Here is a 16,756-nt window from a genome sequence, read left to right on the forward strand (position 1 = left end):
AAGAGATTAATAATGCCATTATGGCTATGCAGAGTGGTAAGTCCCCAGGTCCTGATGGTTATCCAATAGAATTTTATAAGAAATTTAAGGATAAGCTCACACCGGTCCTTCTAGAAGTGTTTCAGGAATCTTTGGAGAATGGCTCCTTACCCCCTTCTCTTTCACAGGCAGCTATTTCACTACTTCTTAAAAAGGACAAGGACCCGACTCAATGTGGATCATATCGCCCCATTTCACTTTTGAATGGAGAGGTGAAAATTTTGGCTAAAGTGCTTGCATGTCGTTTAGAACATCCCCTTCCCAAGATAATTTCAGATGATCAAACAGGTTTTATTAAAAATCGCTATTCTTTTTTTAATATCCGTCGACTGGCTGATGTGGTTTATTCACTGAGTGATTCTCCAAGTCCAGAGGTTGTTATCGCCTTGAACGCGGAGAAGGCATTTGATAGAGTGGAATGGGTATACTTATTTAGTGTTTTGGAGAAATTTGGATTTGGCAGAATATTTATAGCTTGGGTTAAGCTATTATACCACTCGCCTTCAGCGTGTATACAGACAAATTATTTTCGATCTGGCTATTTCCCATTAAAACGTGGCACTCGCCAAGGCTGCCCACTGTCCCCTCTTCTTTTTGTAATTGCAATTGAGCCTCTTTCTATTGCAATTAAGTCAACTACATTATTTCAAGGTGTTAGAAGAGGGGACATGGAACACCGTGTTTCCCTATATGCTGATGACCTCTTACTTTATGTTAGCGACCCTATAGGTAGTAGTCCTGCTATTGTGTCATTATTAGGTCAATTTGGAGCCTTCTCTGGCTATAAACTGAACTTTCAAAAAAGCAAATGCTTTCCCATTAATAACTTGGCCCTACAGATCCGACAGGAATCCTTGCCCTTTCCTTTATCTCAAGATGGTTTTGTATACCTAGGAATACATATTACTCGCTCTTTTACATCTCTGTTTGAAGCTAACTACAGGCCTCAGGTTAGCCAAATGAAGGCTGATTTCGAGAGATGGCGCAGTTTACCCCTTACTATAGCTGGGAGAATTCAGTCAGTGAAAATGACTATACTTCCTAGATTTCTCTATTTGTTTCAGTGTTTGCCAGTTTTCTTATCTAAGTTATTTTTTAAATCAGTTGATCAAGCTATAACCTCCTTTATTTGGGAAAATAAGGTCCCAAGAGTTAATAAGCGCATTCTTCAAAGAGGTCGTGACATAGGTGGAATGGGTCTTCCCAGCTTTATTCATTATTACTGGGCATCGAACATTCAAAAAGTATTATTTTGGCTTCACCGGCCAGATATAATCAGGTGCCTGCTTGAGTCACGGTCTTGCCACTCCTCGTCTCTCCCAGCTTTGGTGTATTCTTCCTTACCATTGAAATCCTCTCAATTCACATCTAACCCGGTCGTGCTCTCTACCCTCAAAATTTTTAATCAATTTCGCTGCCACTATAAGTTCATATCAGATTCAGTTTTGGGCCCCATTCATAAAAACCATTTATTTCCTCCCTCCACATTCGATTCAGCTTTTAGGCAATGGGGTTTGAACGGTCTTATGCGCATTAAGGATTTGTATACTGATAACATATTTGATAGTTTTGATAACCTGCGCGGTAAGTATGGCCTTCCGCATAATCATTTTTTTTAAATACCTGCAGATTCGCCACTTTGTCAAGGAAAAATTTCCCTCTTTTCCTGTTCTACCACCTGCTATGTTATGGGAAAAATTCACTCTTAGCTTTAACAATAAGGGGCTGATTTCTGAACTATACTCTCAGCTGATGTCTTTGGGAGTTCAAGATCTAAACAAAACTAAGAGTAGGTGGGAGGACGACCTCGGTATGGACCTTGCGGAAGAATATTGGGCAAAAGTATTGAATAGGGTTCATTTCTCATCATCATGTGCTAGACTGGGGCTCATACAATTCAAAGTTTTACACAGGGTACATTTAAGTAAAGCCAGACTGGCAGACATATACCCTGGGACAGACGCTGGCTGTGACAGGTGTTCCTTCTCTCCGGCTGGTTTAATACATGCATTTTGGTCATGCCCTCGGCTTGATGACTATTGGGCACTGGTTTTTAAAATTATCAGTGAGGTTTTGGGGGTGACACTGAGACCTTGCCCGCTTATAGCTGTATTTGGTGTGGCAGATGATGATTTGGGTTTAAATGCAAGCCAGTCGGATATCATTGCATTTACATCGCTATTGGCCCGTAGGAGAATTTTGCTGGTTTGGAAATCTGCCACTCCCCCAACTGCTGCTGCTTGGTTAGAAGATGTAATTATTTTTCTGAAATTAGATAAGATTAAATTCACTTTGAGGGGGTCTGTGAAAAAGTTCTATTCGAAATGGGGACCTTTCTTATCATATTTTGGGAGTCTTAAGGAATTACCTACTAGTTGAGGGCATTTGATTGTACTTAGGAAGTTGCCTCCCATTTAACACACTTATAATTTACCTCACAGGGTGGTTGATGAATTGTAAATATGAGTGTATTTTGGATCATCTGACAGGTTGCAGATGTGTATGAGCTGTCATATTGAAGTAGTGTGGGGGTACGATTGTGAAATGTCCGTACTTGTATTTGTGAATTGTTGTGTTGTAGATATATTAGCTGCCGTGATATGTTCGGGGAGGGCGGGTGGGGGGGAGGTTTGTTTTGGGGGTACGATACTAAAGCAAAATGGAGGAAAATGTAATCTATTATATATTCTGTATTGTGTCATTCCTTCAATAAAAATAAATATATTAAAAATAATTTGTATCTGATCATCTCAATGTTAAGAGTATTTTCTGTAAGGGTTAAGTTTTGTTCTTGTTATATCATTATGATGTCAGACAACAAATAATCAAAGATAGGAGGAGGACAGTGAGCCAGTTGTTGCCAAGGTGATAAAGTTATAAAACATACTGGGAAAAATCTTTTTGAGTTTTCATTTGTATCCTTGGAGGCCTCAATACATTAAAGGCTCTCCCAGATTATTTCTATATGATAATCTCAATGTTGGGGTACTATGTCCTCCTTCAACAGCCAGACTTCTTATCCGCCTAGACTTTGAAGCAAAAATCAAGTTACACACTTTAGGCCACTTGCATTTGTGACCAAAATATTCAGGTGGGTAGTCTGTCTGTGTTTCTGGTCACTGGCAACTTATAGAGAGTTGATATTTATTAAATTAAGTTAGAATGCAAAATATTAAGGGTAATTACGCTGCTACAGGTTAAGGATTGGTTCATAGATAGAAAACAAAGTGGAAATAAATGTTCCACTTTCAAGTTGGGAGGCTCCCGGTAAAATGATGGTGTGGCGGGGATTCACAAGCTATAACAGTGATCTGGATAATGAGATCAAGCAAAATAAACCCTGAGTTTTTTGATGACAGCAAACTAGCGGGATGCATTGAAGGGGATAAGTTAATGGAGCAGAATATGGCAGATGGAATACAATGAGATAAAATTATTTTTTTAATGGTGCAGGTATGATGTTGGTGTTAAGAGGGATGTCCGTGTATATTTCACTGAAATGTATTATCCAGCTACAGCAAGCAATAGGAAGTAAACTATACTTTGCAAGAAGTTTTGAAGTTAAAAGTGGAACCAGTTAAATAACTTATATATATTCCTGGAATCATCGGGTGTTTTGGGTCTTTCAACATCATACAACCTCCTCCAGGTGACCCAGCCAGGGCTGATCAGACCCCAGCTTGTGTCCAGATGGCTAGCTACTTATGACTCCATGGCTCCCCTCTTTTGAGCCACAGCCATCTTGAGGCCCTCTCTGCCGCATCGGTGGTACTGTGGATGGCTCTCCTCTTCCTCTCTCCCTCGATGCCCAAAATGCTGAAGGCTCTAACTAAAGAATGGGCTACGAATCCCCTACAACCAACCTCCACTGGGAGACACCTCGCTCTCCATCCAGCCTGCTGACAGTTGCTGACCAGTCCTGCGTACATGGAGAGCTTCCTTTCAAAGGCCTCTTCCAAGCTATTTTCCTATGGTACTGTCAGCTCCAACAGCACCACCTGCTTAGTCGACTCAGACACTAGGACAATGTCTGGTCGCAGGGTGCTGGCTGCGATATGGTTGGGGAACGTCAGCTGCCCTTCGAGGTCCACCAACAGCTGCCAGTCCCTTGCAGAGGTCAGAATGCCTGCAGATGTTCTTTTGGGAGGTATTGGCTACTCCCCAGCTCTGACAAAGGCAATAGTCTGCTTGGAGGGTCAGGACTGCTTCGCCCACTCAACTCCTGCGCTGACGGCTTCAGCGATGGTCTTCAGGACCTGATCATGCCTCCACCTGTACCGTCCCTCACCAAGTGCCCTTGCACAGCCGCTGAGGATGTGCTCCAGGGTTCCTCGCTTGGAGCACAGTGGGCACGCAGATGACTCTGCCTTGCCCCATGTGTGCAGGTTTGATGGGCTTGGAAGCACATCGTACACTGCCTGGATGAGAAACTGGATGCGGTGTGGTTCGGCTTTTCAAAGATCAGCCCAGGTCACTTTCCTCTCAAGCGCATTCTCCCATCTTGTCCAAGCTCCCTGTTGCTTCATTCCCACCACCTTGCAGGCTCTCATCTCCTCCACTACTGCTCTCACCTCCTCCTGAACTAGACGACGCCTTTCCTTCCCTCTGGTGTCCATTTGGGGAGTCGGAAAGGATCCTAGCCCAGCTCGGCCTCGTGTGATCACTCCCACCAGCCTCCTGTGATGCAGCCTCACCTCTGCCTCCTGAACAGCTTCCTCTGCCCTCCACTTCCTGCCAGTACTTACTTGGATCCCTGCTCAAGCCACCTTCCGGTCACTTGAGTCCCTATACCGGAGCACTTCTCTGGCTCTTGTTACCTTGAATTCTTCCTCCAAGGATTTGAAGGGCAGTTGCAGTTTGTTGTGGTGTCCATTGAGTGCGATGCTGCTCAGGCTCTTTGGCAGCCCCAGCCATCTGCTAAGGTGGTTGCTAACCCTCCTCTCTAAGGTTTTGACTGTGGAGATCGGAACTGCATAGACGAGCAGAGGCCACAGGACTCTGGGAAGAATATATAGATTATATATAGATAATAGATTTTATTTATACATATATATATATATATAAAACACAGATACACACACAGAGATATATATAGATATAGATACAGATATATAGATATAAATCCAATGCTTTTTATGATAGCAAAATCAAAATAAGAATCGGGTTTAATATTACTGGCCGATGTCATTACACTTGTTGTTTTGCAGTAACAGTACATTGCAATAGATAAAAATGAAAACTATAAATTATAATAAGAAATATATATAAAGATTAAATTAAATAGATTGTGCAAAAAGAGGAGGAAAAACTGAGGTAATGATCATGGGTTCGCTGTCTATTCAGAAATCTGATGATGGAGGGGAAGAAGCTATTCCTGATCCATTAAGCATGTGACTTTAGGTTCCTGTACCTCCCCCTTGGTGGTGGTAATGATAAGAGGACATGCTGTGGGTGATGGGTGTCCTTAGTGATGGATGCTGCCTTTTTGAGGCCTCACCTTCTGAATGTATCCTGGTTGCCAGGGAGGCTAGTGTCCATGATCGAGCTGGCTGAGTTTACAACTTTCAGCAGCTTTTTCTGACTCTATGCACTGGCCCCTCCATACCAGATGGTGATGCAACCAGTTAGAATGCTCCCCACAGTACATCTGTAGAAATTTGCTGGTGTCTTTCGTGACATACCAATTCTCCTCAAACTGCTGATGAAATATAGCTGCTCTTGTGCATTCTTTGTAATTGCATCAATATGTTTTGGGCCCAGGATAGATCCTCAGACATGTTGACACACAGGAACTTGAAATTGTTCATCTTTTCCACTGCTGATCCCTCCATGAAGAATAGTAGATGATCCCTCATCATCCCATTCCTGAAGTCCTCAATCAATTCCTTGGTCGTACTGATGTTGAGTACAAGGTTGCTGCTGTGACACCCGCAACCTGCTGACTCATCTCACTCTTGTATGCTTCCTCGTCACCATCTGAAATTCTGCCAACAGTAGTTGTGTCTTCGACAAATTTATAGATAGCATTTGAGCTGCACCTAGCCACAGAGTCATGGGTGTAGAGAGAGTAAAACAGTGGTTAAGCACATAATCTTGGCATGTGCCAGTGTTGATTGTCAGTAAGGAAAAGACGTTACTTCTGATCACACAGTTTCCTGGTGAGGAAGTCAAGGATACAATTGCAGAGGGAGGTACAGAGGAGCTTGAAGCTTGTTGATGAGATTAGAACTGACGGTACGAATTGAGCTGTAGTCAATAAATGGCAGCCTAATTCCTCCCACTACCACTCAACCACTGCAATTGCTAATGCCTCCCTGGCAGCCATTCAGATTGAAATGGTTGCAGGTGCCAGATGTTACATGTTCAGAGTTACAATAGATTATATCTTCCACTGAAAGTTCAAGTGATCTCTCTCTCAATGCTTCCAACGGATGGTGCAAGAGCACCGTTTAATTGACGCAGATTGTAGATTTGGATTCTGATTCATGATTATGATGTGTTCTAGTTTCTAATTCTAATCTGGTCACTCATTTTTGTTACTACTTTTGGATGACTGTTGAATTGGGGTGGCCTGCAAATAATGAACATTGAGTTGAACTGTACTGAAATATGCCTTCTAATTTTCGCTTGTTTTCTTTTGTTGCTATTGGTGTGATTTTTTTGCATGTGTGGGAGGGTGGAGTTTGATGTTGGATGTAGCTCTTTGAACAGGTTGGTTCCATGGTTCTTTGCTTTGTAACTGTCTGTGGAGAAGACGAATCTCAGGGACGAATACTGCATACATACTTGGATAATAGGAGAAGACAGGAGGGAGAGGGATGAAGCCAAGAGCTGGAAAATTGATTGGCAAAAGGGATATAAAAGGATCATGGGATGGGAGGCCTAGGAAGAAAGAAAGGGGGAGGGGGAATCCCAGAGGATGGGCAAGGGGTATAGTGAGAGACAGAGGGAGAAAAAGAGAGAGAAAAAATGTATATATAATAATAAATAAATAACGGATGGGGTACGAGGGGGAGGCGGGGCATTAACGGAAGTTAGAGAAGTCAGTGTTCATGCCATCAGGTTGGAAGCTACCCAGACGGAATATAAGGTGTTGTTCCTCCAACCTGAGTGTGGCTTCATCTTGACAGTAGAGGAGGCCGTGGATAGACATATCAGAATGGCAATGGGATGTGGAATTAAAATATGTGGCCACTGGGAGATCCTGCTTTCTCTGGCGTACAGAGCGTAGGTGTTCAGCAAAACGATCTCCCAGTCTGCGTCAGGTCTCGCCAATATATAGAAGGCCACATCGGGAACACCGGATGCAGTATATCACCCCAGCTGACTCACAGATGAAGTGTCGCCTCACCTGGAAGGACTATCTGGGGCCCTGAATGGTGGTAAGGGAGGAAGTGTAAGGGCATATGTAGCACTTGTTCTGCTTACAAGGATAAATGCCAGGAGGGAGATCGGTGGGAAGGGATGGGGGGGAACGAATGGACAAGGGAGTCGCGGAGTGAGCGATCCCTGTGGAAAGCCGGGGGGGAGGAGGGAAAGATGTGCTTAGTACTGGGATCCTGTTGGAGGTGGCAGAAGTTACGGAGAATTATATGTTGGTCCTGGAGGCTGTTGGGGTGGTAGGTGAGGACAAGGGTTACCCTATTCCTAGTGGGATGGCGGAAGGATGGGGTGAGAGCAGATGTGCATGAAATGGGAGAGATGCGTTTGAGAACAGAGTTGATGGTGGAGGAAGGGAAGCCCCTTTCTTTAAAAAAGGACATCTCCTTCGTCCTGGAAAGAAAAGCCTCATCCTGAGAGCAGATGCGGCGGAGACGGAGGAATTGCAAGAAGGAGATGGCATTTTTGGAAGAGACAGGGTGAGAAGAGGAATAGTCCAGGTAGCTGTGAGAGTCCGTAGGCGTATAGTAGACATCAGTAGATAAGCTGTCTTAGCACTAGTTGGTAGAAGTGCTTTACAGCAATGGAACCAATTCTTTGGGATATCACAGTAGATATTAACATTTCTGTCACTCCCCAGTGCTTTCTTTCTATCCTCAGCTTCTTAGTCATCTCCATGCAGGGCTTTCCTCTAGGTGTTCACATCTTACACTAACATTTCAAAGTCAACATTCATGAAACAGGTGTCAATACCTGTCTATGTTTGTGTTGCCATGGCTGCAGTGAGTGCTTTTGGAGTTTTACAGAGACATCTGGCAAAAGTTGAATTCAATTTACAGTGCACTTTCAGAGGCACGGGCATAGTGTATGTTACGTAGGACCAGATGTTAATATCCCTTATATGACAGGATAGAGGCAAGGAGCAGGGACAGGAACACAGACTTGGGCTAGGGAAAGCAGGACCAGGGCTAGAATCTGGACTAGGAGACAAGGCTTGGACTCCGAGCCCGAGACTGGACAAGGACCCAGAACCTGGGTCTTGCCTCAGGCTCGGACCCCAGAACCAGTCAAGGACATGACGTGGCTTCAAGACAGGACGTGGCTGGAGTCTAGAGGCCTGAGCTTGGCTTGAGGCTGGGGTCTTGGGTCTTAAGCTTGGCTTCAGGCTGGGGTCTTGAGTCTTGAGCTTGGTTTCAGGCTGGAGTCTTGGGTCTTGAGCTTGGCTTCAGGCTGGGGTCTTGAGTCTTGAGCTTGGCTTCAGGCTGGGTTCTTGGGTCCTGAGCTTGGCTTGGGATCCTTGAGGCTAGGGTTCTTGGAGCTTGGCTTGGGATCCTCGAGGCTTGGGGTTTTGGAGCTTGGCTTGGGATCCTCGAGACTTGGGGTCTCGAAGCTTGGCTGTGGGATTGTCGAGGCTAGGGTTCTTGGAGCTTGGCTGCGGGATCGTCGTGGCTAGGGTTCTTGGAGCTTGGCTGCGGGATCGTCGAGGCTAGGGTTCTTGGAGATTGGCTGAGGGATCGTCGAGGCTAGGATTCTTGGAGCTTGGCTGCGGGATCTTGGGTTCTTGGAGCTCAGAGACAAACTGGGAACTGACAGGTTGCTCCAAGGGGGACTGACAAGACAAACCAGCAGCCCACACTCAACCCCAAGCCTACTTCTATTCCAAGCTCAAAGATGGGAACCTGGTGCCGATGATTAACTCAACCAAATGAGGGACAGCTGGAAGACCTGAAGTCCTGAGTCCACAGACCGGACCGTGAACCGGAATGTGGACTTCACGGACCGGACCGTGACAACAATTTATATGAATGATTTCGACAAAGATTGAAACTGGAGTTGCAGGGGGATAGGAACTAGTGTGCCAGAACAGATAATGGAGAGGTTGTGGAGACAGATGGTGTTAAGACCTAAGACAACGTAAGGAATCAAACGATTGAGCATGATTCAACTAATGTTCTGAGCTGCGTATATTTCAATGTAAGACGTTTCGTAGGAAAGGTGGATACACTCAGGATGTGGATCAACACCTGGAATTATGATATTGTAGTCATTAGTGAGACTTGGTTGCAGGAGGGGCAGAACTGGCCGCCCAGTATTCTGGGTTTCCATTGTTTTAGCGGGAGGGATTGAAGGATGAGGGGTGGCATTACTGGTCAAGTAAAATGTCACAGCAGTGTTCAGTCAGGACAGACTGGAGAACTCACCTAGTGAGGCATTATGGGCAGAACTGAGTAATAAGAAAGGTATGACCACATTAAGGGGTTATCTTACAGATCACTCAACAGTCTGAGAGAATTAGAGAAACAAATTTGTAGAGAGATTGCAGACAGATGTGAGAAACATAAAGTTGTTATAGAAGGTGATTTTAACATTCCACATATTGACTGGGACTCCCATACTGTAAAAGGACTAGATGAGCAGCACACACAAAATGCTGGACGAACTCAGAGGGAAAAGAGAAAACAGTCTTATATGGAAAAGAGTAAACAGTCAATGTTTTGAGCCAAGACCTCTAATCAGCAGTGGAAAAAAATGAGAAGTCAGAGCAAGAAGGTGGGGGGGATAGGAGGAAGAAGTACAAGGTGGTAGGTGATAAGTGAAATCAGGAGAAAGGGAGTGGTGAAGCAAAGAGCTGGGAAATTGATTGGTGAAAGAGATAAAAAGGCTAGATAGGGGAGAATCTGATAGGAGAGGGTAGAAGACCATGGAAGAAAGGGAAGGGGGAGGAGTACCAGAGGGAGGTGTTGGGCAGGTAAGGAGATAAGGTGAGAGAGAGAAACAGGAATGGGGTAATGATGAAGGTGGGGGCAAATACTAGAAGTTTGAGAAAATGATGTTCTTGCCATCAAGTTGCAGCTGCTCAGATGTAATACCTGCCCCTACACCTCCTCCCTCACTACTATTCAGGGCCCCAAACAGACCTTCCAAGTGACAATAGACAATAGACAATAGGTACAGAAGTAGACCATTCGGCCCTTTGAGCCTGCACCGCCATTCTGAGATCATGGGTGATCATCTACTATCAATACCCGGTTCCTGCCTTGTCCCCATAGCCCTTGATTCCCCTATCCATAAGATACCTATCTAGCTCCTTCTTGAAAGCATCCAGAGAAATGGCCTCCACTGCCTTCTGAGGCAGCGCATTCCACACCTCCACAACTCTCTGGGAGAAGAAGTTCCTCCTCAACTCTGTCCTAAATGACCTACCCTTTATTCTTAAACCATGCCCTCTGGTACTGAGACTCTCCCAGCATCTGGAACATATTTCCTGCCTCTATCTTGTCTAATCCCTTAATAATCTTATATGTCTGAATCAGATCCCCCCTCAATCTCCTTAATTCCAGCGTGTACAAGCCCAGACTCTCTAACCTCTCTGCGTAAGACAGTCCAGACATCCCAGGAATTGACCTAGTGAACCTATGCTGCACCTCCTCCACAGCCAGGATGTCCTTCCTTAACCCTGGAGACCAAAACTGCACACAATACTCCAGGTGTGGTCTCACCAGGGCCCTGTACAAATGCAAAAGGATTTCCTTGCTTTTGTACTGAATTCCCTTTGTAATAAAGGCCAACATTCCATTAGCCTTCTTCACTGCCTGCTGCACTTGCTCATTCACCTTCAGAGACTGATGAATAAGTACTCCTAGATCTCTTTGTATTTCTTCCTTACCTAACTCCACACCGTTCAGATAATAATCTGCCTTCCTGTTCTTGCTCCCAAAGTGAATAACCTCACACTTATTCACATTAAACACCATCTGCCAAGTTTCTGCCCACTCACCCAGCCTATCCGTCACCTTGAATTCTCCTAACATCCTCATCACATGTCACACTGCCACCCAGCTTAGTATCATCAGCAAACTTGCTGATGTTATTCACAATGCCTTCCTCTAAATCATTGACATAAATCGTAAACAGCTGTGGTCCCAATACCGAGCCCTGTGGCACCCCATTAGTCACCACCTGCCATTCCGAGAAACACCCATTCACTGCTACCCTTTGTTTTCTATCTGCCAACCAGTTTTCTATCCATGTCAATATCCTCCCCCCAATGCCATGAGCTCTGATTTTACCCACCAATCTCCTATGTGGTACCTTATCAAATGCCTCCTGAAAGTCAAGGTACACCACATCCATTGGATCTCCCGCGTCTATCTTCCTGGCTACATCCTCGAAAAACTCCAATAGATTAGTCAAGCATGATTTGCCCTTCGTAAATCCATGCTGGCTCGGCCCAATCCTATCACTGCTATCAAGATATGCCACTATTTCATCTTTAATAATGGACTCTAGCATCTTCCCCACTACTGATGTTAGGCTAACAGGGTGATAGTTCTGTTTTCTCCCTCCCTCCTTTCTTAAAAAGTGGGATAACATCAGCCATTCGCCAATCCTCAGGAACTGATCCTGAATCTAAGGAACATTGGAAAATGATCACCAATGCATCCACAATTTCCAGAGCCACCTCCTTTAGTACCCTAGGATGCAGACCATCTGGACCTGGGGATTTGTTAGCCGTCAGTCCCATCAGTCTACTCATCACCGTTTCCTTCCTAATGTCAATCTGTTTCAGTTCCTCTGTTACCCTATGTCCTTGGCCCATCCATACATCTGGGAGATTGCTTGTGTCTTCCCTAGTGAAGACAGATCCAAAGTACTTATTAAATTCATCTGCCATTTCTCTGTTTCCCATAACAATTTCTCCCAATTCATTCTTCAAGGGCCCGACATTGTTCTTAACTATCTTCCTTCTCTTCACATACTTAAAAAAACTTTTGCTATCCTCCTTTATATTCCTAGCTAGCTTGCGTTCATACCTCATTTTTACTCCCCGTATAGCCTTTTTAGTTAAGTTCTGTTGCTCCTTAAAAATTTCCCAATCATCCGTCTTCCCACTCACCTTAGCTCTGTTATACTTCTTTTTTAATGCTATGCAATCTCTGACTTCCTTTGTCAACCACTGTGGCCACTTTCCCCCCTTTGAATCCTTCCTTCTCCGGGGGATGAACTGATTTTGCACCTTGTGCATTATTCCCAAGAATACCTGCCATTGCTGTTCCACTGACTTTTCTACTAGGATATCCGACCAGTCAACTTTGGCCAGCTCCTCCCTCATGGCTCCATAGTCTCCTTTGTTCAACTGCAATACTGACACTTCTGATCTGCCCTTATCCCTCTCAACTTGCAGATAAAAACTTATCATATTATGGTCACTACCTCCTAATGGCTCCTTTACTTCAAGCTCACCTATCAAATCCTGTTCATTGCACAACACTAAATCCAGAATAGCCTTATCCCTGGTCGGCTCTCGTACAAGTTGCTCCAAAAATGCATCCCGTAGGCACTCTACAAACTCCCTATCCTGGGGTCCAGTACTAACCTGATTTTCCCAGTTCACCTGCATGTTGAAATCCCCCATAACTACTGCGACATTTGCTTTGCCACATGCCATTGTTAACTCCTTATTCAACTTGCACCCAATGTTCATGCCACTGTTTGGGGGCTGGTAGATAACACCTATTAGGGTCTTTTTGCCCATACTGTTCCTCAGTTCTATCCACATTGACTCTACTTCTCCTGATTCTATGTCCCCCCTTGCAAGGGACTGAATCTCATTCCTCACCAACAGGGCTACCCCACCCCCTCTGCCCACCTTTCTGTCCCTTCGATAGCACGTATACCCTTGTACACTCAATTCCCAGGTCTGATCCCCCTGCAGCCATGTCTCCGTTATCCCAACAACATCATAGTTACCCATTCGCACCTGAGCTTCAAGCTCATCCGCCTTATTTCTGACACTTCATGCATTCGGATATAGAATTTTTAAACCATTTCTCCTCTCTCTGTTTAAATCGCTGCCTATTGTGCATAACCCAGCTCCCCGGACTCTCACCGGGCTATACGCCCCTTGAATTTTGTTGTCCTTCTTAAATTTACTTACTCTTTCTGCACATTTAACTCCATGCTCCGTCAGACCATCCCTCTGCACATGTATCCTCCTTATCACTCATTCCGCCTCACCTTTCTCTACTTCACACTTAATATTCCGGAACCGTGTAATCCCCACCTGTCCTTTATACTTCATCTCGCTATCCTCTCTCACATTCTGGATCCCTGCCCCCTGCAAATTTAGTTTAAACCCCCCCCCAAGCACCACTAGCAAACTTTCCTGCAAGAATGTTAGTACCCCTCCAATTCAGGTGTAAACGGTCCCGTCGGAACAGATCCCACCTTCCCTGGAACAAAGCCCAATTATCTAAAAACCTGAAGCCCTCCCTCCTGCAACATCCTCTCAGCCACGTATTGATCTGTATAATCCTTCTGTTCCTCGCCTCACTCGTATGCGGCACAGGTAGCAATCCTGAGATTGTTACCCTGGAGGTCCTGCCCTTCAGCTTCGCACCTAACTCCCTGAACTCACTACGCAGGACCCCCTCACTCTTCCTACCCACGTGATGTGACATTTCGCCTGTGAGTCTGTTGGGGTTACCTACTGTATTCGGTGCTCCCCGTGTGGCCTCCTGTACATCTATGAGATCCGACATAGATTGGAAGACCACTTTGACAAGCACCTACACTCCGTTCGCCAAAAACAGCGGGATTTCCCAGTGGCAATCCATTTCAATTCTACATCCATTTCCCATTCCAATATGTCCATCCATTGCCTCCTCTATTGTCACGATGAGGCCACACTCTGGTTGGAGGAGCAACACCTTATATTCCATCTGAGTAGCCTCCAACCTGATGGCATGAACTTCGATTTCTCAGACTTCCAGTAATCACCCCCCACTCTCTTCACCAATTCCCCATCTCCTTATCTCCTCCCTCTGGTGCTCTTCCCGCTTCCTTTTCTTCCATGGCATTCTGTTCTCTCCTATCAGATTCCCCTTTCTCTAGCTCTCTTTGACCAATCAATTTCCCAGCTTTTTGCTTCAACCTTCCCCCTCTCCTGATTTCAACTATCACCTACAACATTGTACTTCTTCCTCCCCTCCCCCACCTTCTTGCTCTGACTCATCTTTTCTTTTCTTTATTAATCTTTTTATTGATTTGAAAAGAGCATATATACAAACAAGAGAATTATCTTAAATATATAATACAAACTGAAAGTGAAATAGACATTATCAAAATCATACGTAGTATTAAGCTAATATATATTATATGATAAAAAAAAAGTAGACAGCTAATTCTCCTCATCAATTCATAGAGAGAGAAAAAAAGTTTAAATTTTTTAAAAGAGAGGAAAAAAATGCAAACACGAGAAAATCTGCAGATGCGGAAAAAAACCCACTACACTATATGAGAAAAGGGGAAAAAAGGGGCTAGGCAGTCCATTCTGAGGATATTGTCCATTCTGTGGATCATGAAATCTGGAGCAACACCCACCACAGTCGCTGGAGGAACTCAGCCTGTCATCCCGATCCAGACAAAGGTTCTCGACCTCTAACGTCGACTGTGCGTTTACCTCCATAGATGTTAGCTAACCCGCTGCATTCCTCCAGTATTTTGTGCGTTGCTCAGATGTTTTTTAAACTAAGAAACAGATCGCTATTGTTCCACTGCGCTGTATTAACCTATGATAGCAGAAGCCAGCCCCTCTCCGGGCAACACTCACCAACAGACCTCCCGCTGGAAACCGACCCACCTCTCCCTCCTCCTCTTCGTGATTGGATGGCCCGTCTCTAGGGCCCGCCCCGGGCACGACGTCACGGCGGGTGCTGCCGGGCGACGAGCGATGGGAATTGAATCAGTGGTGGTTGGGAGGAATCTTCGCGAAGTTGGGGAATGGCGCAGGCGAGTGGCAGTCTGATGTGGGGTGGGAAAGGGAGAGGGGGGATTGTCCGCACTGTCTGCAGGGGGCCCGCAGCAGCCCCTTTCTGTGCTAGAGAGGCATCCCTCTTTGAAATGTACACTCACTGACGATTGCTTGTCACTCTTTTAGGCCGCAGCCCCAATCAATCGGAGCCGAGAACTGCTGTTTACTGTGGAGATTAAAGTACTGAGATCTGTCACGGCGATAAATATCGTGGAACATCAGTGATTGCACCTGTAGAAACAGAGGGATAAATCGTACAATCTGATCCCCCGTGATTGAATTATCAGCATCATCCTGGTGGCCGGATTCTGTCCCTGGATTTTTTTTTGTTAATTTTGGACGTTTTGCTATTCCTGCATATTTGCTTTCTTGGATTTTAGCTTATCCAATATTTTCGCAGTAGGAAATAACGTTTTACTCCATCGAGCCGGAAAACGCAGCTGAATTTTGCACCCGCTTTTGGCAAGGACTTGTCTCGCATTAGTCGTGCAAAATGAGAATACTACAAATTGCAAAGAGGAAGGAAAAACCGTCTTTCAAAACTTGTGACACTTCAAGTGAAATACGTGTAGGTTATGAATTGAAAGAGAAAGATTTGGGAAAACTACACAAAGCTGCTTCTGCTGGGGATTTGAATAGACTTCGGCAGCTCATTAAGAAAAAGGATGTTAATCAACTGGATAAACAAAATAGGTAAAGAAGCGCGGCTTTAATCTATTATTGTGATGTTTATTGTTTAGTATACTGTTTCTTTTGTTGGACTTCAACGTCACATCTACTACAGTGTTCCTAAGCCGGAGTTTGAAGCTAACGGCCCACAGATTGCTCAGAGTATAAACACAAGAGATTCCGCAGATGCTGGAAACTTAGAACACGCAAAAAATGCTGTGTCCTGATTAGCTGATGTTACGTGATCTGCTGAGTTGCACCAGCACTGTGTGGGTGAATTGCTCTGAGTTCTGCTTTATCGTTAGTTTGACATTTTTGAATATTGTGAACTTGATTTTTTTAAAAACTTTCTTTGGATGACTGGGAACAAAGGATAGATTGTATTATCTTTAATTTGGGATGTTATAATTCAGTAAACTTGCTATGTGCTCTGTAGTTTTGTTGGGATATTATTGCCTCTTGAAATCCCCACGTTAAATACTTCAAGAAAAATCTCAAGCATTACCTGTTTATAAATGAGGTATTGATTTGAAGCCCTGTATTCAGAGAATTTTGAGCATGAAAAGCAGCCATTTAGCCTGTCGAGACTTTGATGAATAACCCGTTCATCCCATTTCCATGTTTTTTAAGCATCTTTAAAAATATTTTCTCTCAGGTGCATATCATTACGTTTTTTTGAAATTCCTGCTTGATTCTGTGTCCTGACCGTGATCTCCAGGTTATGTCTATGTTTATACGTTATCTCCTTATATCCACTGCCCACAATTTTAAATCTGCACCATTTGGTTCTGAAACATCTGCTAGGGAGCAACTTCCCACTCTTTATCTAAACCAGCCATGATCTCATAAGTTTCC

General features: G+C 44.5%; 1 protein-coding gene and 1 long non-coding RNA gene across 5 annotated transcripts in view; one reads left to right on the forward strand and one right to left on the reverse strand.

Moving 5' to 3' along the window:
• LOC134351545 (uncharacterized) overlaps positions 1-5,015 on the reverse strand; it is a 57,022-nt gene extending 52,007 nt beyond the window's left edge. Inside the window, exon 1 of the long non-coding RNA XR_010019173.1 lies at positions 4,857-5,015. This is a non-coding gene — a long non-coding RNA (uncharacterized LOC134351545). The remainder of the gene's footprint in view (positions 1-4,856) is intronic.
• A 10,347-nt stretch (positions 5,016-15,362) lies between these two features.
• The window catches only part of LOC134351543 (ankyrin repeat domain-containing protein 26-like), a 110,586-nt gene continuing 109,192 nt past the window's right edge, over positions 15,363-16,756 (forward strand). For all 4 annotated transcript variants that reach the window (XM_063057826.1, XM_063057825.1, XM_063057828.1 and 1 more), the window contains exon 1: positions 15,363-15,925. In XM_063057826.1, the coding sequence (XP_062913896.1) occupies positions 15,726-15,925 (200 nt within the window). In that variant the 5' untranslated portion in view covers positions 15,363-15,725. The remainder of the gene's footprint in view (positions 15,926-16,756) is intronic.

This window comes from Mobula hypostoma, chromosome 9 (genome assembly GCF_963921235.1).
Source record: "Mobula hypostoma chromosome 9, sMobHyp1.1, whole genome shotgun sequence".
NCBI classification, from domain to species: Eukaryota; Metazoa; Chordata; class Chondrichthyes; order Myliobatiformes; family Myliobatidae; genus Mobula; species Mobula hypostoma.